Source organism: Branchiostoma floridae, chromosome 1 (genome assembly GCF_000003815.2).
Source record: "Branchiostoma floridae strain S238N-H82 chromosome 1, Bfl_VNyyK, whole genome shotgun sequence".
In the NCBI taxonomy this organism is placed as follows: Eukaryota; Metazoa; Chordata; class Leptocardii; order Amphioxiformes; family Branchiostomatidae; genus Branchiostoma; species Branchiostoma floridae.
In genome coordinates this window covers 8,135,235-8,160,936 of record NC_049979.1, presented here as the reverse complement: position 1 = coordinate 8,160,936, position 25,702 = coordinate 8,135,235, and the positions used below count along the sequence as shown (strand labels likewise).

At 43.4% G+C, this 25,702-nt stretch overlaps 3 protein-coding genes across 5 annotated transcripts; 1 reads left to right on the top strand and 2 right to left on the bottom strand.

Annotated features, from left to right (window-relative positions):
- Positions 1-467: 467 nt before the first annotated feature.
- Positions 468-6,071, bottom strand: LOC118409898. Its single transcript, XM_035811274.1, has 2 exons — positions 5,965-6,071; positions 468-1,458 (listed from the first exon to the last, which is right to left on the bottom strand). Exons 1-2 carry the CDS (start codon positions 6,063-6,065, stop codon positions 1,230-1,232), a joined length of 330 nt encoding a protein of 109 aa, XP_035667167.1. The 5' UTR covers positions 6,066-6,071; the 3' UTR covers positions 468-1,229.
- A 142-nt stretch (positions 6,072-6,213) lies between these two features.
- Positions 6,214-11,640, top strand: LOC118417218. 3 transcript variants are annotated; one of them, XM_035822683.1, is made up of 8 exons: positions 6,214-6,359; positions 6,984-7,099; positions 7,363-7,551; positions 7,960-8,057; positions 8,536-8,620; positions 8,768-10,020; positions 10,431-10,520; positions 10,935-11,640. In XM_035822683.1, the coding sequence occupies exons 2-8, from the start codon at positions 7,010-7,012 to the stop codon at positions 11,206-11,208; spliced, it is 2,079 nt and encodes a 692-aa protein (XP_035678576.1). In that variant the 5' UTR covers positions 6,214-6,359; positions 6,984-7,009; the 3' UTR covers positions 11,209-11,640. The 3 variants fall into 3 exon arrangements, with proteins under 3 accessions (XP_035678576.1, XP_035678584.1, XP_035678591.1); XM_035822691.1 differs by having other exon boundaries at positions 6,215-6,359; positions 6,984-7,066; XM_035822698.1 differs by having other exon boundaries at positions 6,281-6,359; positions 6,987-7,066.
- Positions 11,641-11,705: 65 nt separating this feature from the next.
- Positions 11,706-20,784, bottom strand: LOC118417238 (extracellular tyrosine-protein kinase PKDCC-like). The gene is made up of 6 exons (XM_035822710.1): positions 19,775-20,784; positions 14,369-14,485; positions 13,389-13,737; positions 12,956-13,063; positions 12,390-12,566; positions 11,706-12,128 (listed from the first exon to the last, which is right to left on the bottom strand). The coding sequence occupies exons 1-6, from the start codon at positions 20,405-20,407 to the stop codon at positions 12,037-12,039; spliced, it is 1,476 nt and encodes a 491-aa protein (XP_035678603.1). The 5' UTR covers positions 20,408-20,784; the 3' UTR covers positions 11,706-12,036.
- Between the last annotated feature and the right edge of the window lie 4,918 nt (positions 20,785-25,702).

Here is a 25,702-nt window from a genome sequence, read left to right as displayed (position 1 = left end):
ATGTAAAGTGTCATCCGATGACTGCTCTCTCCACGTTTTGTTAGCTGAAGTGTAACTCTAGACCTGCTGTCTTGTCCTGTCGGTTATAGACTTGTCAGCCGACACCGGTAGTGCTGTTGAGTGAAGCAGACACCGTTGGTTGTGTTGTGGCTATTGCGTGCATTATGGGTGTTTGTATGTGAAAATAAGGAGATAGATTTGTAGTTCTATTCATTAGCACGCCATCTATATGTAACGTGTTATGGCGATGAGATCAAGAATAGAAAAAGCCACATGATCTGGCTGGCAATTACGATGTTAATATGTTTCCATTTACTGCAATATTAGAAATGTACCAACGACATTATCGGTATCGCAATTGTTTATAGAAAGGTATAGCCAAAGGGACGCGCATGCGAAAGTGACATTAATCAATGATATTAAGTCAGTGTGGCCTTACAAATGATAACTATAAAGTGATAAGTGTGGCACTACTAGAGACATGAGAGAAACGTAGAAAGACTCACAGAAACGATCCTGACCGACCTTGACGCTCCACATATTCCTTACCAGTATTACAGCCATAGTATTTAAAAGTCACAGAAGTCGCTCATTTTCTTTAAGTTTTTTATGAAGAATCTCCTTGAACCGTTGTCTGATCTTTTCTATTTATCATGGACTCATGGATATATGATATAACGGACAGACACACATGCAAGGTGGGAAGCTGCCACCCACCAAGATTGTTTCTCTGAGAAACTTCCTGGCCAGAATGACGCGTAGAAAAGTAAATACAGGTTTAAAATACATGCCCTGTTACACGTCTTTGATTCAATTTGACGAGGAGTCTCATTAGGGACATGGGGTTCAGATTAGGCTGATTACCTCGCCCCCGCCGTGACCCTCCTACTCATCGGCTCCAAAGCCCAGGACGGCAGGAGTTTGTGTTACGCTGACCAGGCTTCAAAATCAGTCTGTTGGCAATAACATAAAACTTTCGGCTTGACATCGTTATTGCCACATCCGCTGCGTTACTTTCTTCATATCTCGCGAGGACGATCTGTTGACGACTTGAAAGAAGACCTTGATCTGATAGCAAGATTCCTTTGAAGGCAGCGGCTGGGCGGTCATCAGGTCAACAATCACTCCGAGGATGAAACTTTTAGCTGATGTTATGGAATAGGACACACAGGAAAGATAACAGGTGGCGATATGTGGAAGCGACTTTGGAGGCTGGGGTAAAGAGCACCCTACTTCTTGATTAGTAGTAACAATGTTGGCACCGTTGTTGGGGCAACGGGAGAAGGTGGGTGTGATGATGATGATGAGGCAATGTTGTGGAAGATGGCTCTGATGGCGGCAATGGAGAGGAAGACTTCGGATGATGAAACTGACAATGGTGAAGATAACAAGAAGGCGATGATGATGATGATGATGATGCTGTCGCTGCTGCTGCTGATGTCGATGACGATGAAAGAGCTGGAAAATGAGGAAGGAAGAATAAAGCATTGTAAGAGATGTCAGTGACAGTGAGGGTAGTTTTAACATCTTGGCGTATTCCCAGGACTGGTTTGGAGTTGTGTACCACTTTGGTCAGGTGTCTCATTGTACAGCGCCATTATGTAAAGCTTGTAGTTGTAAATCATCACCGACCAAGATGTAGCGTCGATGTGTGAGTGATAAAGGTAGTTACGAGTACAAGGCACCACACCTAATGGCTACACCCTTCCGGCCTAGTAAGCAACTGTATATCCCAGAACACAGCACTTGTCTATTTGCGCACGAACAAAACATTTAAGTGGTGACAACGGATAGCTTCCTGTAACTTTACCCGAAAGCCCGGCCTAACCCATCAATACCTATTCTCCTCTAACAACTGCCCTACATAGCCCGTGCGCAAGAGTTGGACAAGTCCGTATGACTAGCCATCTATCAGGCCATCTCATCTACAGCGTTTGAAACTTAAGTCCCGGTCCATTTAGGTTGTCATTCTGTCGTGCCATTAACGTTACGTTGATACTGGTACGGAGCACCATGCGTGTCCAAACACGCGCCAGGACGTCGGTCCTTTGTTTCACGTGGCGACAGTGTTGATTGTGCGATTCTTGGGATGCACCCCCCGGTCAGCAGCTTCGTGTGTCTGAATCTTCTAGCTGCCCATTTGTCATCGCGTGGCTTTTTCTGTTCCAGTTTCGCACTTTAAAGGTCAAGCAAGGTTCCTTTTAACAATACCATGATGATGCTGCATCATTTTACAGTGTAACAAATGTTCAGCGAATCCACGCGTTGAGAAAATTGTTCATGAGATGGTTCCTAGGAAGACATCTTCATCAACTACTGTACATACTAGTATCTTGTTGATCGACAATATAACCACAGTGGCATAACCGTGTTTATCGCCCGATCCGGACTGTTTTGAGACCATGTCCAGCACTGACAACACGAAACTGGTTCAATGAGTACAGGTTATCTGGAAACTACAACAAACCGTCTTCTTGCAACTGGAGAAGTCGGAAAGTGCAGTACCAGGGGAATGTGGTCAGTGAAAAGAGGGAAGTAGAAATCGTATGATAACCTGGTATTTCTAAGGGTGGGGTTAATAGAGCAATAGTCTTCTAAATATAGTTACCAGATAGTCATTGCCTCGCTGTCTAAAGCTTGGGTTACATTTCCAAACCGGGGCCCGACTGGGATGTTTTAGGAAACGAAAAATAAAAATATATAACTAGAAATAAACACAATTTATACCAACGACTCTCCCCCTTACGATTTGTGTATTTTGGTGTCTTTTCAGAAACTGTCCGGTCGGGCCCCGGTTTGGAAATGTGCCCTAGCCATAACAGGTGGCAGTACCTGGACAGACGTTTGCAACTACTAGTACCAATGATGAAAGATACAAGGTACCTGTACTCTACCTATCCGCTAAAATAGCTACAATGATAGTAGGTCAACTACAATATTACGTAAATGTGCATTGTAACAGTATAATCACATATTCCTTTGAAGGGGGTCTTCGTAAACGTAAACTTTGTGTTCATTGAGTGTTGCATTCAACTTCCTGTCCGTTGTGCTTCTGAACCTGTTGAGTACTTCTCCCCTCCAAACTATGCATGACTAGTGGTTTTACCTGTCTGTACCGAAAGATGAGCAGCTCACCTGTCAAGAAACATTATACATGTAATGTACTTAATCAAGTAGTAAACAAGGACAACATTAACATTTTATGTTCACCCCATATGATACTCCATCTGTATCATAGTAGCTTGTTTGATCCGCGAACCTGTCACGAAGTACTCGTAACCAGATACTAAATATCTCTTATATATGATTCAAATGAAGAAATGTAACTTTTGGTGACAAATGGCATGACTGGTGCTGTGAGGACGGAGTGCCCCGCGACCCGAAACGCGCACAGTCAGTAGGCCGTGTGGCCTGAGAATCGCTCAATTTAGGATGCCGAAACGAGAAAGGAAGCGCTGAAACGTGCCGACGGTTATGGTCCTTGCCTACCATGAAGTGGTATTGAGAAGGACCTTACGCTCGTTAAAGTGTTCTGCCAAATTATCGCCCGCCTGAATATCTGATTGCTTACAGGTTCAAAAAACTTTATGTAACATGACTAGCTTCCTTGTGACGTCGACATACATTCTAAATACATTTTAAATAGATCATTGCAGATGGCGCACATATGAAGCATTCTCCTCGGATACGTCCAGAAAACAGTCTTTGCTGCATACTTTCACAAATTTCCAAAGACATGAGTATGAGTTGACATGTTTAATATATATATGATCGGTTCACCACAGACGGTTTGATTGTAAACATTTGGCTATGCTACTTGCCCTTCTCGCTGATCTGTGATTTACTAATAGTGTGACAAATCTTGATTAAATCTGCTTGTTTGAAGCCGGCGTCATACTCTCAGCTACTCTCCAAGCAGAGGTTAGGCTCCGGCTGGCCGCGAGGCATCAAGAAAGAGTAGAAAATAGAAAGCCCGATAAAAACGACTAAAAAACGTCAAAAAACAGCCGCAGGCTAATCTCTACCTGGAGAGTAACTCTCAGTGTCATTCGGCCTAGCTCCCCAGAATGTCACAGAACTTAAAAAATCTCCACCAGAGCGTCGAGCGCATGATTTGCATGGAAATGTACTCATTTATATTAGGCGGAGCTCGTTGACATGTGATCGTCGACCGATCCCTGAAAAATACACATTGATCGAGAGGACATCGGCCCTCTTTCAACGAAAAATGTTCTATAGAGCTCGCAGGCTCATCAGGTGAGTCATTTTCATGCTGTGTGACGCCGGTTTAATGGTTACCTGTTTCTTTTACATCAAAGATTTCTCTAACGTCGCCTTATTTCAGTGACAGTTTACACCAGCTGTTACAGCTCAGACATGCAATTCCGATCAATAAAGATGTCTAACTGATGAATACTGACACAATAGCGGGTCTGGTCTGCACTTCCGACTTCCAAGATGTGGATTTTCAACAAAAAGCCTTTCCAACTGGCGGATCGGCAAATATTTACAGGGTGTGCGCAATGTGCAGTGGCAAAAGCATCACACACACCAAATGTGTTTTAGTTGCATAAAGACTCTGTCAAAGCCTTTATCCGCTTAGCCCTTGTTGTTTTCGCTGTTAGCTCTTTGTAGATTGTTGGGGCGCTTCATGAGTTGTACACAGTGAAGGCGGCGAACCTTCACCTTACCCTAGCATGTGGCAACCACCTGTTACAGCATTGCGCAGTTGTCAAGGGCTCGCAGCGGCTGATTCAACAGGCAATGTATCTCATCCCTGCATCTTAGAATCAAGGCTCAGGACGCGTTATCTATAAACTATAATCAAGCATGCCAAGTTGACGTGTAAATCTGACTCAAGGTTTTTGAGGGTCTATCGACCGGAAAAAAAATACTGATATGAATCGCCACATGAAAGCCGATTATGAATGGTGATTGAGCACATTTTAAACTGCACGTTGATGAATCGATGGTCGAATGAATACCTTTCTTGCACATATATACCTACAGGCTACAACAAGCGACTGGTATACACTGAGATACATAGGGACAGATATGTTTTATTATCAAAGGTTGTCTAATTCGTTAGAAACGAAAGAAGGCTACTACGCTTCTATAGCGATGCCAGCATATCAGGGCCGAGCCATATTATATAACGTTAACGTTACAGGTCTGAAGCGTGGTTGGAAGCAATGTCTGGGTCTGCTGGCATGACAGATGTAAAGCTTCAAATGACCGATTGGGTGCACGTAAGGACAAGGTATGGAACCGCTTCGATGACATTAGAAATTGGCGTCGCAAAAAGTTGCCTGCTTATGGGGCATAAAAAGATGGAAAATATACTTCTAGTAGATAAATGTAACTTTACTAGATTGTTGTATGTCTATCTGATGTGGTGACTGTTGGCGCGCATATAGTGACATTTTCTACATGCAATTTTGTACCTAATAGACAGTGTAGTGTAGTCTGCGTTGTCAGTGTAGAGTGTAGTCTGCGTTGTCAAGAATTGGATAATGAAAATAATAATCAAAGTCGTCTTCGAAATGATCTCGACATGCCGATAGTCTCAAAGTCGAGCTTCGGGTTATGACTGGGAGGAAATTATAGGAAGGTACTGTAACGTTTATATGAGGACAATTAACGTTACACAACAGGAACATATAACGTTAACATTATCCTTTTGTTCAGCTTTGCTTTATGTGAGTTCCTGAGCAAATCAATTTGTCACCAGATTTCGCAAACGTCAAATCTAAAGGGTGGCTTAAACGGTTAGACCCTAACATCAGAGGAATAATATTTTTCCCTTCAAACTTTAGGTGCAGGGGCGTCGACTAGCGACCAACGTGCAAACTACACCTAACGTTACATGATTCCAATTAAACAAGAATATGCATACAAATACTATGTTGTATATTAGAGGTTTCGGATCTAAATGTAATACATACTAGTTATCAAAACCTTTACCATTTACCGAAGAGGTCTACGGCCAAGAAGAGTGTATGAACCAGCCTCACTTGCGACTTTATGCGCTTCGAACCACTGACTTTCCCTCCATAATCCTCCATCACCGAGTGAAGGATAGGTCAAACCATTGACCTCTGAAGTGAAGGACAATTATTAAACATTACGTACATTTTTTATGCCATAGCAGGGCCCCTTTACATTCTAACCTATTCAATCAGTGTTATTATGTACTACTTTCATATATTTGTCGTATTTATCGATTTTTGTCGTTGATAATTCAAAGCTATACCTGGTAATTGACATCCCCCATTTGATCTTGTAATGGCACATTCCGAATCATCGCTGGCACATTATCGACTTGGAGGAAACAAGAATTGACTGTCCATTTTTACAAAGTAAGTTCGTATTTCATAAATCAGTATATAGAGTGGGAAGTCTCTTCATATGGTATATAGTCATAATTGCATGTTATGGCGTAGGCGGAGAGCAGAAAAATTAGTAATTCTGTGAGAGAAACCTCAATCATGGCTGGCCAGAAATGGCGGGAAAAGTTTGGTTTACGTAACGTTAGTAACTTGTGAATTGTTGTATCTACTCTATGTTTGTCAAGAGCGTATACGTATATGTGTGAAGTTTTCTCTTGATGTGTGCATTTCGCTGTTTTAGTGTAATATTCACAGTAGTACCTCTTTGAATCATCTGGAAAAAGTACCAACGATAATGGCTTTTAATTTGGTTAAATCTCAATGTTGGGAGGGGGGCGTAAACATGTTTGATTTTGAAGAACGTTACGTGCTTGAACGATGCTAAATTCTCCTTTAATGTTGCATGTATGTGCATATTTACATTTTACATATCTATATCTTACATGATGTATATTCAAGTTGTCTAAGAGTCCTCCAAATCCAAACAGCCAAGCTGGACCATTTAATGTGAGTAGGAAGCACTCCTGTACCATCAATGGCCTGATGTTTCAGCTTTAACAACATTAGTTTTTCACCTTTAATACTGTCATGCAGCAGGGCAGCCTGCTGGCCAGAGAAGGATGGACCCTGCTGGACTGAACTCCTGGTCATCGTGGTCAGTCAAGATGGAAGATGAGGTGGGAGAACAAGACAACAGACAAGTGTTTGTTGTAAAGATTTTCTAATTTTGTCAAAGACTTGATTTATCTCTTCTCCATATTTGTATCAATACTGTAAATGCATTTAAGTTCACGGGGATTTAACTTCGCGGTAGATTTAAGTTCACGGTAGCACCATGCACTGTAGTCTCTTACTGCCATGGAAAATGTTCGCGGTGGATTTAAATTCGTAGTGAAGCAACCACCGCGAAATTTTCTGCATTTACACTACAGTAGTTGTTTTCAGTTTCCTCATCCTGTACTGTTGTGTCCAGCCCAAGCCAGGTGAGTTGTCAGATATAGGCTGCCTGTCCCCCGGCGCTGCTACCTGCCTGCCCCTGACCATGCTACAGAGCTCCCAGCAGAGGTTCACGGCCGACATTAATCACCTGGTGCAGGAAGTGAACTTTCCTCTGCGCCAGGACTCGGACTGGTCCGGCTCCAGCCACAGCTCCAGCTCACAGGTGACACATATTCCCTCTAGCTATAAAGGCCTTGCTGCTTTCTTGTATTCCAGCTGACTGTATGAATCTGGAAAATTTCAGGAAAAAGACTTCCATCATCTTTGGTTTGGGACTGCTTAGCCCGCAAAACAAAGCGGATTATTAGCAGCTGTGCAAACAAAGGGTAAGAACGGGGAAAAACATAGACATGCGCAAAAAGACTGGACAGGTGAAGTTTAGAGTTGTTATTTACACCTATTTACATATGTACAAAAGACGGGACAGCTCATGTCAGCGGAGCCCATCCCAGCTCATCTTTGAACTGGGAGATGGACTCTTGCCTCCATCACACAAGGCACAAGTTCATTCCACTCTTTGATGGTACAGGGCATCAGTGTGCGTTAATGTATATTTTCCCCCACTGTCTAGTTATCAATTGACAGTGAGTCCAGCACAGCCAGTGTGGAGGGTCCAGATGAGCCCCAGATATCATCTTCTCCAAGAGCAGTGCACAGGCAAAGGGAGAGGTCAGCCAGGTCATTTTCTTGACACTGTTTTGAACATTCTAGCTGTCTCCATTTTCCTAACTCCCATTCTGAGTATTCTGCCTGCCTCCTGTGTACAATGATTCTTTGTAACATTTTGAGAATTCCTGTGTGTTCCTGAGCCATTCTTCCGTTTAAGAGTATTGTAGCCTGATGAGGAGACTGGGATTGAAACATGTATGTCCATGGGAAAAGGGGACTTCTTGTGCCTGTCTTGAATGATAGAAAATATGCTCTTCAATACGCTATTTCAGAATCATGAAAGTGGCAAAAATATGTGCTATTAGTTTTGCTGAGTGTAGTTTAACAACAAACACCAGCTGGTGTGAAAAACCTAACGGATAATCCATTTCAGCACCAAGGACATGACCATTTATGGGACAAGGGTAGTGATGTTGCATACGTTGGAATTAACAAGACTGACGGTAACAAGAGTTTTCTATTTTTTTATATGCCAAAGGGACAGACACCGCAGCACGGTGGTGGCACTGCAGGAGATGGCTGGGCTGCTGCCAGTGTCTGAGGATGGACCGAAACAGACCAAGGTAGGGTGTTCAACACTGTACTACAGAAAAGCTCTTTCTACTGTGTAATACACAGATGATACTTGTAAAAGAGGATGATTACAATTGGAAAAGAGCCATAAGTTTTTGTACATGACAATTAAGTTGGTTTTGTTTATGTTTTCTCAGTGCCGTGTGTTGCAGCAGTCTATCCAGTACATTGACTGGCTACACACGGAACTGAAAATGGCCTACACAAACCTGGGAATCGAACCCTGCACCACCAGGGTCAGCCTGAAGGATGTGTGCAGGGAGCTTGGTGTTTCTCCTGCCATCCTCACAATGTCACCATCTGTGCTCAGCTATGACTTGCACATGCTGGCTAAACATATCGAGGGTAGGTGCCTTGACAAGTACTGCAGTCTAAAACAGGAGCAGGATGCTGATGAAGGAACCAGTGGCAGTTTCAATCTGAAGGCAGGAAACATGGCTGGGCTGGATCATCAAAACCCAGTACAGCCCCATTGCAGAGATGCAGACATCCATTGTAACACCCTAGCTGCAGAAGCAATGAAGTCTGAAGCAAGTACTTGCCACCAAACTGAGAACATCAAAACACCAAAGCAATCGAAGAAGAAATGGATGAGCCAAGGAGCAGCTAGACCAAGACGGAAGACCAAACCAAGGAGATGCTGCACTGAATGTCTGGAGGACAGTACACCAAGGAGAGATCTGGGATGGATGGTACAGAGGGAGAGAAGGTTGGACAGGAGTCGGCCCTTCCCCCATGCAAGGAGAACACTCTTCAGTAGTGAAGACAACAGCAGCGTGGAGACAGCCGTTCCTGACGATGATGATATCGGTGACAGATTCTCTGCCTTCTTCCAGCCTGACAAGTTGTGGAGTGACCCTCGTAGCTCCTCGCCACAGCAGGTAGTCCCTATGGATCAGGCTGATAAGACTGATGCTCACTTGATGACACCAATTGTTGCCTCTCCAGAGTTACATCCTCCACACAAGGACTCTGTTGTCCCTGAGGCAGAAGAAATGCCATGCAGCAAGCTCGCCGTGGATGATTACATCCAAACTTCACCATTTGGCCGCCCATCCTCCTGTCCACCCTGCTACTCTGCAACTATGGCAGCTCCTCCCAAGACCTTCACCCCGCCAATCTGGAAGAACCTGAATGAACAAAGCATTTTCGACACATCCAACTCCTCGGTGGACACCCTGCATGATGGGAGCTTTGCTGGTCAGCTGCTGACATCTGGGGATGAGGCAGACAAGGAAGCAAACCAAAAGGTGCCTTCTGAAGACAGGGATGAGGACAGGGGATCTGGTACCAGGAGGAGGCGCTTCTCCTACGGGAGAGCTAAGAACAAGAAGAAGTGTGTGAATGGCTTCATCATGTTCTGCAAGATAGTTCGAGAGAAGCAGAAACAGTGAGTCACATTCATGCACCTCTAGCAATTTTTGGGGGGGGGGGGTATTATGTTGCTGACAAAATTATGCTTTATTTATCATTGTTTCCATTATGATCTTTGTTATCGTTATTACAATTGTCATTTATAAAGGGAGGCAACTCGAAGAGGTGTCTTTCACCTGTTTTGCTTTCCCAGCCAATTTTCTGTCTATGGTGAATTTTCAATAAATAAATAAATTGTGGTGGTTATGTGATGACGTTACAAAATAGTCAGCCTTATTGAAGTATGCGTAACAAATAGCTGTGCTTCAAGCAAAGAAAAAAAGCTGCAATTCAGTTCTTTGTAGCATGGGGGCTCTGCATGTCTGATTGCCCAGAAAGTGACTTCTGTGGTTGAGGTGAGCAAGTTCTGTTCTGTCTTTTTTTCAGGAGGTACTCTGGATATGCATCTACTCAGATCAGCACCATGATGGGGAGGAAGTGGGCTGCCATGTCTCCAGCAGAGAGGAAGCCCTACAAGTGAGAAAACTTTGTTCTTTTTACAGTAGACGGGTAGAAGAGCCATATCGTTAATCAGTGCAGTGTTCAAGTTTCTTTGCGTTTATCAGAAAATCAGCTTCTTTGTTTCTTAAAGATTCTTAAGGTCTTGGATTTCCAGAAAAGTGACCGAACACAATGCCATACTCTGTCGTCAAATTTTTTTCTCACATACTCTTTATCATTTATTGTTCCACGTCCTGCGATACTGTAATAGCTCCCCTGATCTTGCAGTACTGTCTTGAAGAAGTTATCTTTTCCACCTAGATGATGTCCACAAATAAGCTTGGAGGTGGTAACCATTTTAAATGACTGCTATATGCTACCCGTTGATTCTGTATCATTCCATGTAATGATGTCTGTATTGACGAGTGTGTGAATTTGTCTTTGATGCAGAGATGCTGCTTATGAATTCAGTCTGAGGAACAACAGGAATGTCATAGTGCAGAAGTCTCTGCCGCATGATGCCTTTGACTTGACTGGTGCTCTTGGAGGCACTACTTCTTCATCACCACTGGATGCTGCTGGACCACTTGATACGTCACCTGTGTCAGACGCATGTGTCCCTGTTTCTGGGTATGGTATTAGATCAAGCTGCACAGCAACTGTGACTACACTTTCGGGTGCATCGGGTGATGATTCAGCTGCAGCAGAGTTGCAAGTTACATGAGCTGAAAGCTCTAATTTCATATGGTGATGTTACAGAACTAGATCTTTAGCTTCATATACTTATTGTTGTATGAGGACTGTTGACTACATATTTTCCACAGACAAGTGCCTCCCAAGAATTGGTTTGTGACAGTTTCTACATGGCACTACTTGTATGTTCTATGTATATGACATGTTGGTTGGTGGTTAAGCAAGAGGTTGAAGGTTTTTTTTTATCATTTGCAAAGAGCTAAGAAAAAAATATTGCATGCATTTGATCAACATTTCCAGTTTTCATATTTGAAATTACTATTATTACAATTCAACTTTATTGTGAGATTGTCAAACATAAAGAATATTGATGTCTAAAAGTAACACCATGATGGAAGAAATCTAAGGCAACTTGAGTTGGTAGCCAACTTACAATCTTACATGTAGGAACATCTAAGGTTTCTCCCCAGAGACAATATCAAAGAGTGCAAGAGAAAAAAAATGAGACAAAATAGGAAACTCAACACATTTACTGTTAAATTTACAGTTTATTTACACTGGTATAATTCATGTTGGTTGTTTTGGAATGTCACCACCAAAATATGGCTGTTCAAAAACTAGTTCCTAGACTTTGCATTTACTTCCCAGATATAGGTTCAGTAATTAGAATATCAAAAATAGTCTGTATCCATTGATACAATATATTGCACTATTAAAATATTGTTAACTTATGACATTGCATATAAATAAATACACTTTGTTAAGCTTTGAACTTGTCATTTTGTCTCACTTAGTGTAGTTCAACATAAACTTTGATGTTTATTATTGCAGTGTTGACTTTAGTTTCAAAGTAGTCTCATTATGTTGGAGCAAGGACCTTAGTGTACAGTATTGTGTCTGCATTTTCCACTGGAGAGGACACATCATTCTTGAAGTATGCCACAGGACGACCTGAAAGGGAGAAAAGAAAACAAAGAACAAATTAGCATCTTGATACCTGCAGTTAATGATGAATGCTAACAGTAAAGATATTCTAGAAACATTAACTATAACTGCACGATCGGAAACAATTTAGACAAAAAACGTTTAAGGTATACTTTGTGCATATAAGCATGTTAAAAGTCTACTTGATGAGTTACTTGTGCTTTCATAATTGAAGCCAAAGTTATCCCTTCGTAAACTGCATGTGAATGCAACCCTGTCCCAGCTCACCTATCCAAGTCTTCCTCTTGGTAAGGACAAAGCCCCGACATTCAGCATCGCTGTCACACATGCTGGCTGCTTCCTGCGCATCAAACACAGAAACTGCACACGCTCCCCGGGACAGTGATCTCAGACAGTCGAAGTCTCCCACACCTGGAACATCAGACTGGGGAACTTTCTTGTAACCTGGGAATGCAAGTTGGTATGTCACATTGTTGTTGATTACTACAGTTTCATCTTGACTTCAATAAACATTTAGAATGTTTGGTTATGATACACACAACTATATACAGTTCTAACGTCGATGAAAGTTAAATATCCAGGTAATAAACCAAAAAGCAGTTACTCAAGCAATTGGATTTCGAAAATCATATCCAGTTGCTTGAGTAACTGCTTTTTGGCTTGTACAGTTCTAAAACTTTTCTCCACCCAAAAGATGTGAAAATGTCATTGCATTGGATTTGTTGGTGATAAAAATACACTACTCTAATTTCTAAAGATGAAGGACTACTGTGTGGTTTGAATTGTTGCCTTCTGACATAACAAGAAGTTCTGAATGAGTTTTCTTTACTCACTAGTAATGTCTGACTTCCCCTCCCTGTGTAGGTAGGCCCCACTCTGATACAGGTCCAGGATCCTCTCCATGTGGGAAGCAGTCTCCTCACTGGACCACTGCAGGGTAGCTACAGTGGAACACAGAAGGAGGCAAAGGTAGTCAGTGCAAGTATCCATTATGTACAAAACTTTTGCACAGCAAAAACTTATCTTATCACTGTTAGGGTAAGTTACCTCCACATTTTCGACATGAAACCTTCATATTCTAGCCTATACCGTGTTTCACAATTTGTTTATTATAGGTAGAGGTACATATAGTACTGTCATGCTTATGCCTGTCTGAAACAGTACTTATCTCCTACTTGATAGAAGTATTTGAGCCATTTGAGATTCTCAAATGCCCTAAAAATGTCACCAGGACATGGTATGGGTTCAGCAGTTTCAATCTCCTACCTGTCTTATTCATGGCCTCATCCACAAGTGGTTTCAATGCTTCTGGCACTTCAAAAGGAAGCAGGTACACAAAAAAGTATCTGTAGGCGTTGTACAGGTTGCTCTTGTCGCTCCATGACGAACATGTCCCCTGCCGACAGGACAGCTGGAAGGACGTCCCCGGGAATTCCAAGGTGCAGTCGGAGTCGTCGTGACAGTTTGGGGCGTAACTGTCAGCGTCGTCCAGGTCTGCTAGTTTCACTTCCCCATCAACAAGCACGAACTGCTGCAGCTTGAAGTCATGGAGGATGACAGGGCCGATGGGAGAGGAGTTCAGGTGAGCCAAGAGTTGAGCCAGGCCAAGACTTATCTGTGGAGGAAAAAGATAAAGATAAGTAATTCAACCACAAAACCGTCAACCTCCTCAGCCCAAAACAGAAATCTGTGGCAACATGATACCTACATATACTTGAACTTAGGCCAGAAATGCAAATCTGTGACAAGTTGATACCTACATTTGTAGGTACTTCAGTTTTGCACACAATTAGGCCGAGTCATTTCAACTTGTAACATCTAGGTTCGTTTTCCTGTTATTCTGGGCTGGACTGGATACCATGCTAAGTTGCTAAGGAGGAAAGTTGGTGTTTGCACTGTTTTCAGTTTGCAGCTGAAACAATACAGTGGTACCAGGTATGGTAGAAATGAAGACATGCCACATGTTCACAACTAGATCTCTGTTGCATATCAATTCCCAGCTAAGTAAGATTATAAAAAACCTCTCCAGCAAGATATCTCCCGTATCACTGACGAAAGACGCTGGATGGCTATCTGAAACGTCTGACCTTTCCAAAATCATATCCAATTGCTTGAGTAAATTGTTTTTTTGGCACACATGTTCACAGTGTGATGAAAACCTTGAACATAAAACCACTATGACTGTTTCACAGCCTACAGTGTATAAAACCAAACTGCCTATATACCTCCAAAGAGTTGAGCCTTACCCTGAAGCGGTCCTCCCAGGAAGCTTGCAGTAGGTTGATGATGTCCAGAGGTCCTCCCAACTCCATTATGGAGGTGACAGAGCCGTCCTCGCCTCCATGGAAACAGTAACCTAGCAACTGGGAGGATACAAACAAAGGCATTCATACTCAGGTGTGACATAAGCAAGTTTGCCAGTACTTAATGACAGCTTTAGGGAATACAATCTGAAAACCACCATTGAAATGACCCATTTCCAACAGGGGGAAATGCTAGGGTCACAGACAAAAATATCATTGCTTTGCAAATTGAATCAAACATCCAATCATACGCATGAACCTCCCCAAACCATTACATTTTTTTAAACTATACAATTTGTATTACTGTAGTTAGTAAGTTGCACCCGTGTGGTTATAGGACGCAAACTGTAGTAGTGATGCTGTAGTGAATTTGTCTGTCCAGCCTAGAAAGGAGCCCTAAAACTAAAGTGATTGGAGACGTAGCCTGGTATCCAGCCATGTTGTAACTCCTGAGTGTCTTCCTTCCTCTCCATATTTATGATTCTGGCTATAATACGGCTGGATACGAGCTATTAGAGACATTTTTACCAGACTTTCTGGACAACTTTGATAACATAGCGGAAATTTTCCAACAGAACTCAAACTGCCCACTCCAACCACCCAGGGTGGATGTTTGGAAATCGTTGTTTTGGTATAATCTTGGGGGAACATTTGCCACATTGGTAGCATTTCCCCCCTGCCAAAAGGGGCAAGGCTCCCAGGAGGGGACAGATGGAAGGGGAGGAGAGCTGGGATAAATAGAACCCAGCAAGTCCTGTCAATCACAGCGGCTTTGCTGGGAACAGAAAAAAGGTCTAGAATAAAGCAGAAATTAGAAGTGCTTGCAAAATTAGTCTTTCGCAGACTGAGAAACCAACTGGGTTGAAATAAAGCAATTTGACAGGATTACCACTCTAGGGTAAATATCTAGGTCATCCAGCACTCTGACAGGCTGATGTTGTGTGCAATTTTGCATAACACCACTGCCAAGGCAGGTCGAGGATCTTGTGTTGTTGTTCAGTTTCCGATCAGTATGTGCTGTTACAAGCAGTTCTGTATCTGTATCTATATAGCCAGTATAACCGCCCTTCGGTGAAACACACCAGCTTCGCAGTTACTTAGTCTCAGTTAATTGCATGTGTACATTAGATTAGAGACCAACAGTGAATAGAGGAAGGTAATTAGTATTTATCTCCTCAAAATTAGCTATTTGCAGCAGGTTGGGAAGACTTCAAAGAGCTAGTAGATTCATAAGAATATTTTCAGTAGCAATATTTTCGAACAAGCAAACAAACTAGCTGGCTGCCTAGTCCGGTCTGGCACCCAGGAAAGGATCATCTCTGATACCACTTTATATCATTGTGTCTTTTAGTATTACAAAGGGCATGAGAGCTGGTCTGTGGGTAAGAGAATCCCCCCTTTGCCCTTCCCCATGCTGGGTTGACAAAGGAAAAGGGAGTCGAACATTTTCCGGCAGGTTAACCCACAAGCAGTGATCACCCCTGGTCTGGCCCCCAGCAGGAAGTGGCCTGCTCCCTGGAGTGGAAGGGGACAAGGGTGCATTTGACATGGTGCCAGTGTCAGTTACAGTTGGACATGGACACCATGGGCTCAGGAGGATTAGACTTGAGGCAAAAGAGAACATTTTGTTATATTAACATTTGTGATGAAATGAACTTACTATACAGAATGGCTCAAAACTACACATCTTATCCCTGGATAGAAATGGTCTCACACACACGAGTCACAGAAACAAACACCTGGCACTATGGCATGTTGTGACATAGATAGAGTACAACAAGAAGTGCTAAAAAACAACAAAAGATAGAAAGAAAAGTTGCTAATAAAAAAATTGTTAAACCTGAGCTTGTTGAACAGCTATGATGGTATTACAGCGAATTTGTTCATTGCCGAAAATTTCCCAAATACTTCAAAATCACTTGAGAGTTGAGTGTATTTTTCACCAGAACACCTATCCAGTTACATTGGACTGGGCTTGTATTGGTGACTTGCAAACATTGATGGAGGACATTAGCTGTATTATGGTCGAAAATGTCTATTAGAGCATTAGAGTTTGCAAACTTATCTGGCAAGCATCCTTTTCTGTGGTGTAACGCCAGCTTTACAATCCTTGCCAGAGACTATGGGGATTGAGTAGACTACAGTCTACAGTACATATCTCCCTCCCTAACTCCTGGATCTGCACTTGATGTTGAACAGTCTTGACATCCACTCAATCACGAGGTTAATGCCAAATAGAGCGAGGCTTACCATTAGGAAATTGGAATTTACAAAGGGAGCACCAATGGTTGCAGGGCACATCCGTCTGAGACAATCCTCCGCTCTAAAAGAACAGCTTTGAAACAGGACTTATCACTTGTACAGTAGTGCACAGTTAAGGCCTCTCCTTCCTGGCAAATGCCTCAGATACTTCCACAATTGCCACAACATAATGATGTTTTCGGGTCAACATATTTAGATAAGAAATACTTAAAGCTGTTCTGTCTTTACACCCTCACTGCCTGGACTTGGGATGGGACCTACTGAGAATCATAGCGGAAAGTCCATAGTAAGGTTGTAGATTGGTTGTCCTGCTGGTATTGCAACTAGAAATAGAAGACCAGTGTATGAGCAGTTCCCATATACATGTATGATGGCCTTGGAACTGACAAACATCATCATTGCTGAGATTTTTTAAAGGACATTTCAAAACCACAGAAGATAACATAAGTCATTCATCACCATATATTGGAAACTGAAAAAGAAGCCACATTTTTTCCTTCAAATCTAGTATACATATAGATAGATAGATAGGTTTATTGCACAACAATTGCATCAGTGACAATGTATGGCAATGTATAGATAACAAATGTGTCATTGCCTATAAACACCAGTCTAGTATAGTATTGTCATAAATTTCAGTGCTGTACCCTCGCGCCTAAAGGGCAGGATTGTCTGGCATAGGGGTGGGTACCGTACAGAAAATTCAGGTCCGGATCAGGTCCAGGTCCGGACCTGAACCTGGACCTGATTCAGTTTGTGATAACTTGTGAATGGAAGATACTCAAAACAACAGTCCATTAATCTCCATTTCAATACAAAGAACTCTGTTTTGTGGAGTATTCGACTCCCACTGACTGTACCGGTACCCACCCCTAGTCTGGCACATGGGACTATCACTGACATACTATAGGTGTGGGGACTACTAGACTGCACTGACAACAACAGCTGAGGTGATTCAAGTGACATGCAATTGACCCATGGAGAAAGAGGCCAAATACTTGGCCCAGGATGGAGATACCATCTGAGTCACAGTGATAGTGGAAGGGGAATTCATTCCAGCACCTCTGCTGTCAAAACCCCCATTTTCTGGTCAGGTTTTATCGTTGGCTTCTTGTCTATCGCAAGTTGTGGGACTCTTCATTTATCTTTTAGAAAATAAACGAGTTAGTCATGTGTGGTATGCCAATGCCAGGGTTGAGGAAACTTGAGAAATGAGGAGTAATTTTGTTAGGTTGCCTGGTAGGGGGGACAAATTGTGATCAACAGGGTAAGAAAACACGAGACAACCAAGGGCTTTGAAGAGAGGATTGCCTTTCCCAAAATGCTGGCACCATACCAATGTTGAAGTGCCATATAATCTACATGATGGTTGTACCGTAGAAGGCGTAGAAGAACTAAACTTTCATCTAACCTTTTTCTTAGTCTGTCTTATAAATAAATAAAAATAAAAGTCGGAAATGTCGCAATGTGAACTAAATTATGGACATTAACCATCTCGCCATTTGTAAGGAAAGTTTTAAACGTTACTGAGAGAACCAGACCTGGTGTGTCACGGTGGGGTATGGGGGATTAGTAGTAAAAATAAACCGCCTCTAGCACCTCAAATGGAGTGTGATTTGTTGTTTGTAATAGGTATCGCCTAGGGGAGCCTTCCGTCACTTCGGAAAGCTTGGTTTGAAAGATGGGGTGTCCTGTGCCGTAGAGAATCGGCCTGCCCCATTCCATAGCGGAAATCACCAGAAGATTGAAAGGCCGATTTTGACACGAGTCTGGTCAGTCCTGGCAGGTGGAGATAGGGTGGAGAGTGGGATTTGGGGCCTGGGTCTCGTCTCCGCAAGTCGGAAACACGTCTCAGTGTGGTGAGAAGTGGGCTAGCTACGCGTGTTGTCGGCGTTATAATGGGGATTACTTATCCGACATTGGGTCCTCTCCGATGACGCTCTGCCCCGAAGTATGCACATTCTCTCACATCTCGGTGCAACAGAGAGTCAGGCGGGCCAAATTTAGGGTCAGCCGAGATCTGTTTCTCCACAGAGAGAGAGCCCAGTGCCCGCCAGTAAAAACCTATCTCACGCTCCATTCTCTCCGGCTTTTCTGATCCATTGGAGATAAGTGGCACTGGCTCGGACAACGGACGGCGCCATAGTGCGATATATAATGTCGTTAAATCATCAAGTACCCTCTAGGTGCATTTATCGCGATCCATGTATGTCAAAACTGCGACATAATTTACACTCTCTGTCGACCCAGTTCGTCCCACATATTATTAGCATAACTATTTTGTGGACCCGCCTCGCTCGTTAGGGTAAATAAAGGAGCACAACACGGCGGTCCCCGGTCCCTGTGATAAACCACACGGCAAGTGCATCGCTGGGGATTTGTGGGCAATTGCGAAAACTGCTGCCTTATCACAGAAAGTAGTTTCACACTCCCGGAACAAACGAAGCCAATCGGGAAACCCTACTTCTGCCTCTAAACCATAGGTTTGACCTGAGGGACAAAATATGGACACTTATTCTAGGGTTTCGTTTAGGGTCTGTGTGTTGCAAAGTGTTTGTACGTTCCAGTTGTTCCAAACAATAGCACGTAAGGAAGGCAGCTCAAGGGAAAGCCCTTCCCTCCTTTCTTATGCCCGACCCACAGTAAACGCAATAATCCCCGCCAACCATTTCAAGGTTTGGAGGTGGGAAACGGGAGAGCTTGGTACATATGGTGCAAGATAAACTGGGTAGGACCGTTTTGTCTAACACAACAACGACAAGAGTCAACACAGATGCAGGCACGGTCCAAGGCTACTACCATATCAGCACAGACAAGTTATACATGGAATAGCTGATGAGCAACGAGCTATATGTAGGCACACTGACAGGAAGAGCTAGGGGCAGAGGCGTTCATACTATGATTTCTGCATTTCAAAAAAACTATATCAGAATAGTATACAGAGGTGAAGGGCCTGGAGAGCTGAAGTGGGTGAAACTGAACCCACCTAGTCGGCTAGAAAGCATTCAGGCTTGCAGTGCCCTGATAACATTGAAAGACATAAAAATGTTTCCACACTAAACTTGGAGGAAATGATGGTTCCAGTACCTTGATAATATTGGGATGGGCCAGGGCCTGTAAAAGGGCAACTTCCTTGACGATTTTGTAGTTGGCCAGCGCAGAGCAGTCCCGACGGTCCATGCCTGTGTCCAGACAAAGCCTCATGTCGTGACCGGACATGGCCACTGATTTTATGGCGACGTCCACGCCGTTGTACTCCCCCTTCTGTACAACTTTGGTGTACCCAGATCCAGCAGGTCCGGTAACCTTGATGTGCTCAAGTTCTCTGCAGCCGATGTACCCGGGGTCCTGTCGGGCCGTACCGTTGGCCCCGGCGGGCGCGTCCGTGTTGACAACCTGCAACAAGAGCTTCTCCCGCCTAGCGTCCATGAGCCGTCGGAATTTGGGTTCCTCCGGCTTACGTGAGGAGACCAGCACGTCCATGCTCTCCTTGTACTCCGCAATTTCTCTCCTCTTGATCTCCAGTTCGTTTTGCAAGTCCCTGATGTGCGCCGTGAGCCTCGCCGGCAGGGTCTGGTCGTCGCCCGGCCGGGGGTCAGGGGAAAGGTGACGGTCATTACGGGAGCCCAGCGGGGAGATATTTACGACGATCGCGGTCCCCAGTACCGTCAGCAGGACCGTGACGGCCCTGGTCAGATGCAGTCGGCGACCGCACGCCATGTCCTCTCTCACACTGTCCCGAGGCAGGCGTCAGACAAATCACGACAGCGTGGACCTGTTCAACTAACGACAGCCCTGTGCCCAGTCGGTGCACACAGACCACTTTGAGAGGTGTCCCGCGCTGTTCTGACGCCCAGGCGCTTGTGGCAGCGCGGGGGAGAATGGGAGTGCGCACGTGACAAATGGGGACAAATACACTCGTCACCTACTCGATTAATTAGCGTGTTTTGTTCCTGTCACATCGGATTACCCCTTGGCGGTTTCAACAGGTCAGATCCGGCCAGGAAATTTGCACCAAACCGAAAAGGCGAGAAGATTAGCAAAATTGCCCCAAAGGTGTCAACAGTGAATGGACCCCCGACCTGCAATGGCCGCTGTTTTATTTGCTCATTATCAACACGAGCTTCCCGCCCCCTGGAAGTTCATAAATCTTCTGATGGTCTCGCCCGCTGTCGTCCTCACGCGGCAGCCCCAAGACAGCCCTGTATTTGGAGGTGCTGAAATATGCAACACGAAGAAATGATGGGTTGTGTGATTGCTCGGACCTCTACGAAAATAAACCATGTTCTCGTGACTTAATTGTTATTGTAGTCAAGCAACATTAATAAGGCGTTTTCATAATGGGTGAAGGATCTTTATTGTATGTTCAAGCTAAGTACATCATGTCCTGGAGATGAAACAGACGTATACCATAGCGATATAAGAATGCGGTGTCTTACTACGTCATCTACAATGACTAATGTATACTACGTAGCTGGTATGTATTGACGTTAATGAAACAGAGAATTGATCTCATTTTCACACTGATGAATGCAAATGTGGCCCAAACCGTTTATCTAACTGCAATTAACATTTCTTTACAAGGCTATCCCAACTAGTTTATGTACTACATAAATCATATCAGTAAATGAAACGTTTGGCATCGCTTAAATTTGAAGGTTTATGTCTTGTCTTACCAGACCGTCATTCGAATTTGTCCTCCATCACATTTACGGGAACGACCCCGTCGTACTATAAACGCCACAGACCTCCCAAGTGCTGGTGTCATCAGAGGGCAACCTCGCTACGAGTTTACGCGTCTCACTGTTAGCCGAATTTGTCGCATCCTCCTCCAAACCAAAGCGTGATAGAAATCATGCCATTTGCTAGTACATTTCGTTAGGCGACAGTTGTGCATACGTCCAGGGATATGGTAACAGTTCTTATTATATATGGCGGGATTTGGACTGCATCATCGGATACTATTTATGAGAAAAGAAAAGAAACAAACTGACAAATGGGTTGGTTTCTTGGAGATAGACTTTCTCGGCCACCGGGAAGACAGTCGCTCGTGGAGTCTTGCGATGTCTTATGGTGTTTAGGGCTCACTGATAGTCGTAGCAAAACGATCAGCGTATACATATCAAGACTGTCCTGTTGCTGTTGACATTCGTGGCTAAAAACCTGCACACGGGCGTGTTCGTGTCATGTGTAAAAAAAATCATACATGAATTTATGAAAGTACAGTTGTAAATCAACAACAACACATTCGGCCTGGGATTCTAACGGTACTAACATTTGTTCTTCTGTCAGCATCAATAGCATTGCTGATCCATAATTTATCCGCTGGGGAATCTTACCAAAGAGAAAATGTTAGTTGATCTGCCAACATTTATAAATCATTTCCTTCCGAGCCCAGGGCCAACATCATATTATTAGCGGCCAGTCCAACACAAACGTACTGACACATTCTGGTATTGCTTCGATGTCGCTTGAAGCTGATATACAACCCTGGGTGCGTAGAAGAATTCAGGATTTTGGAAATGTGCTGAATGGAGGGTTATTGTCGTTTCACAGGTGGACATATGGTTTGACGTATCCGGGATAGGGATCTACCGACAGACAGTGTCTGCTGTGTACAACCTTATTACAGAGGAGCCCAGGACTGTGATGCAGCATACAAGCAATTTCCTTTTGTAGCTTTCCGATTTTCTTCTTTCTTTGCCACATATATACTACTCTGATAAAGTTAGAAGGAAACTACATGGCTACATGCACACATGACAGAAAATCACCAAAATGATCCCCTGTTAAGCATTATTTACTTATAATGGTTATAAAATCTCATCTAAATTGTCCAAGCAATCTACATCAATGCCATTCAATATAGTCTGAGTACCATCCTCCGTAGTGACCGCTGGCTCAATGTATTGAGGCAGCGGTCACTAGCACTACGGACGATGGTACTTAGGCTAATTCAATGGCTTTACTTTATAGAGGCTCCTTGGTACTCAAACTCAAGGTCATTGGTAAGTCTCCAAAATCCCGTTCGTCTGTAATTGTTTAGGCCACGACAACATGTCTAAAGCCAAAAACAGTTTCCACTGAGGCGCTCCAGACACAGCTAATCCCTGCCCCGTAGTTTCCGATCCCCTTGCTCCTGCCCCAAGTCAGCTTTTTACTGTACTTCCCCGCCCACGAGTTGGAGATCACTCTTACCACCTCGTAACGTTTTATCTTTACATTGGCGTCTTCTCAACTTCAGTCTGCGGAAGCAAAACAGTACTAGTCGGATCGTCAAGAACGAATATCTTCTTGCCGTTTTCTCAAGCAGTCCCCTCCACTCTTCATTCATCCAGCTTTGCCATCTTTTATCAAGAATTGTTTTGTTGCTTCTTTTTGGCAACTATCTTTTGCACCTACAAAATGGACCGAAAAATACATGTCGAGTCTTGTCTAGTCGGGTCTGTTTGATAGTTTAGAAGTTCAAGGAATGCTGTTGGATTTTGCTCAATTAAACGGGTTTTCTCGGTAGTCAAGAGGATCTGTAGAGCCGCCTGTTGATTCAATACTCTCATCCCTCCATCAGGACATGTTGTCAAGCAAAGCCTACTTCACTTCGGTAATGATTTTGTCTAATAACTTGATGCCTGCCTCTGACACGAGAATTTATATGAGTCACCGGAGAGATGTCCTTTCCGAAAGGAAATACTATGCTCAGAAAAAATTGCTAGTTCATGTACTGACGGCGAGTGTATATTCAATGTGATATTGTTTAACGCTCCGGGGAATGAAGATGGTTGGAGTACGACTATATGGTGATGAGGAATGCCACATCAACTTTAAATTGCAACTGGAGAAGATAAGCCTAATCAATGTTTCTTTCATTTTTTTTTTGTCAAAAGGCGCACTGGTATGAATGCTTTCCTGTTCAAGTTGGACTGCCTCTGAATTTCCAAGCAGGTGTATTAAGGCAAAAATCGTAACGTTTTCAAGCCTCCAGCTCCGGGGGTGCATCACGAATTTGGTTTCAACATCTGCTTGAAGATTAGCCATGTCGTGATTGACACTGTTTCCAGTAGTCTGGGTGTGGACCACACAACTGCCTCCCCGTGGCCTCTCAGCGGGCCCGCTGTGGCCCGTATCTCGGCGCTGCCGTCCCCTGCTGGGGAGCCCTGACCTTGTCAAGAGCGGGATGCCTGTCAAGATGCACCCAAATTGAGTGTGAAACATTATCCCCACGGCAGCATAGCTCACGCAGGGAGACAGTCAGCCACCCACACCCCAGACACCGCTGCGGTCCCCACTCAAAGGTCACGACGTGATGGAGCGGCCCGGGAAGTATTTTTATCCAGGGAATTCCACTGGAAATAGCTTTAGTCTATTCACTTGCTGGTTATTAGGAGCGACGATTGATCCTAATCTCCACTATCCCGAAGTCCTGTGTCGGCCCGTGCATGTGGCCTAGTTCTTGTGGGGGGTGGTGTCATGATTTTAGAGAAAAGGGCGGTCATGGCAATGCGTGTGCATAAACATGTCTGTTAAAAACCAGGTGCTTTAAATCCGGCGTGAGATTTAAGTAAACATCAGGTCTGTATATCTTTCTAATGTTGCTACAGAATCGACGGGGTGCGTGTTTTTCTGTCAAACTGACCTACAACACACCCGCTGTCTGGGAATGCCAGGCCTTTGGATGGTCTTTAGTTTTACTTCAGTCTTCCAGTTACAGAGTCCTTCAGGAAATGGCTTCCGTTCGTGAAGAACGGTTGTCCAAGCTCAGAGAGAACCAGAAACGAATAGTTGAATCGAACAGGCTTACTTGGAAGACTAGAATCCATACCACCCACCAAAGTTTATATCAGGACACCAGGGAACAACATTTGTTACAATCAGTGTTGATGATTGACATCTGTCAAACAGGATCTATCCACCTGCCCAGTGTAAACAGGTCACAGGAGAAATAATAAAATACAAAAGGGACGAATCAGAAAATCTTGGGGGGATAGGATAGGAATGGACGACAAAAGATGCATTAGGAAGGGAATTTTGGGAGATGTCTCTTCTATCACTCAGAAACAGAAAAAGATGGAGGGTGCTTAGGAAAACTGGGATAAATGATGCATACACAGCACATTAGGATATATTTTTCATCATATACTTTACTCCTTTTTTTTCTATAACAAGTTTGATCATTAAATGCAATGAATTGCAGAGAGTTGGCATTTACAGACTCCAGCACCATTTAAATCACATCATCATACATTCTTCAACACAATTCAGCATGGAAAGATTTACACACACAGCTGAATATCCTGGTCTCTATGCATTGTACACAATATCTGTCAAGCACTCAAAACTACTCTCCAAGCAGAGGTTAGGCTCTGGCTGTTTTTTTAACGTTTTTTTAGTTGTTTTTATCGGGCTTTCTATTTTGTATTTTATCTTGCTGTATCAAAACCTAACTTTTGGCTTCAAGAAAAATGACAAAATAGAAAGCCCGATAAAAACGACTAAAAAAACAGCTGGAGCCTAACCTCTGCTTGGAGAGTACTCAAAACAACCAGACAGGCAAATAAACATAGCTGTCAGCATTCGAAAGCAATTTTAAATAATATACAATACAAAACGTCTTTTGTACTGTAAATTCAGCATGAGCATACATGGGACACTTCTGCTGCAATGACATTTGAATGCAGAACACCATTCGATGTATCATTACACCAATGAGGTAAACCTCCTTGATTACATTTCATCAGATATTTCAGCTGTCAGCCTAGGGGAAACAATATCTCACGGCAAGCATCTACACTGTAGATACATGAAACGGTTTTTAAACAGTCAGAGCGCACGACATGTTTCACAACATACACATATACAGCACCGAATATAAACAAGAAAACAAACTAAAATCACAACATGGTGTGTTATGCCGAACGGCGGTTATACCGGCTATATAGATACAGATATAGATACAGAACATTTTGGCAATATGCAGACTCAGCCTACATAAGTCTAAATTTCAGAACCAATTTCAAG

Bases quoted from the DNA above. Each gene is read 5' to 3' on its own strand.
- LOC118417218 (XM_035822683.1), top strand. From the start codon at position 7,010: ATGGACCCTGCTGGACTGAACTCCTGGTCATCGTGGTCAGTCAAGATG. The intron at 8,058-8,535 runs GTCAGCCAGGTC...TATATGCCAAAG, and splicing joins GTGCACAGGCAAAGGGAGAG to GGACAGACACCGCAGCACGG. The intron at 10,521-10,934 runs GTGAGAAAACTT...TCTTTGATGCAG, and splicing joins GCAGAGAGGAAGCCCTACAA to AGATGCTGCTTATGAATTCA.
- LOC118409898 (XM_035811274.1), bottom strand. From the start codon at position 6,065: ATGGAGGATTATGGAGGGAAAGTCAGTGGTTCGAAGCGCATAAAGTCG. The intron at 1,459-5,964 runs GTAAAGGTTTTG...CTCATTTTCCAG, and splicing joins GTAGACCTCTTCGGTAAATG to CTCTTTCATCGTCATCGACA.
- LOC118417238 (XM_035822710.1), bottom strand. From the start codon at position 20,407: ATGGCGTGCGGTCGCCGACTGCATCTGACCAGGGCCGTCACGGTCCTG. The intron at 13,738-14,368 runs GTAAGGCTCAAC...TTTCCTCCACAG, and splicing joins CCTGGGAGGACCGCTTCAGG to ATAAGTCTTGGCCTGGCTCA. The intron at 12,129-12,389 runs GTGAGCTGGGAC...TCTCCCTTTCAG, and splicing joins CAAGAGGAAGACTTGGATAG to GTCGTCCTGTGGCATACTTC.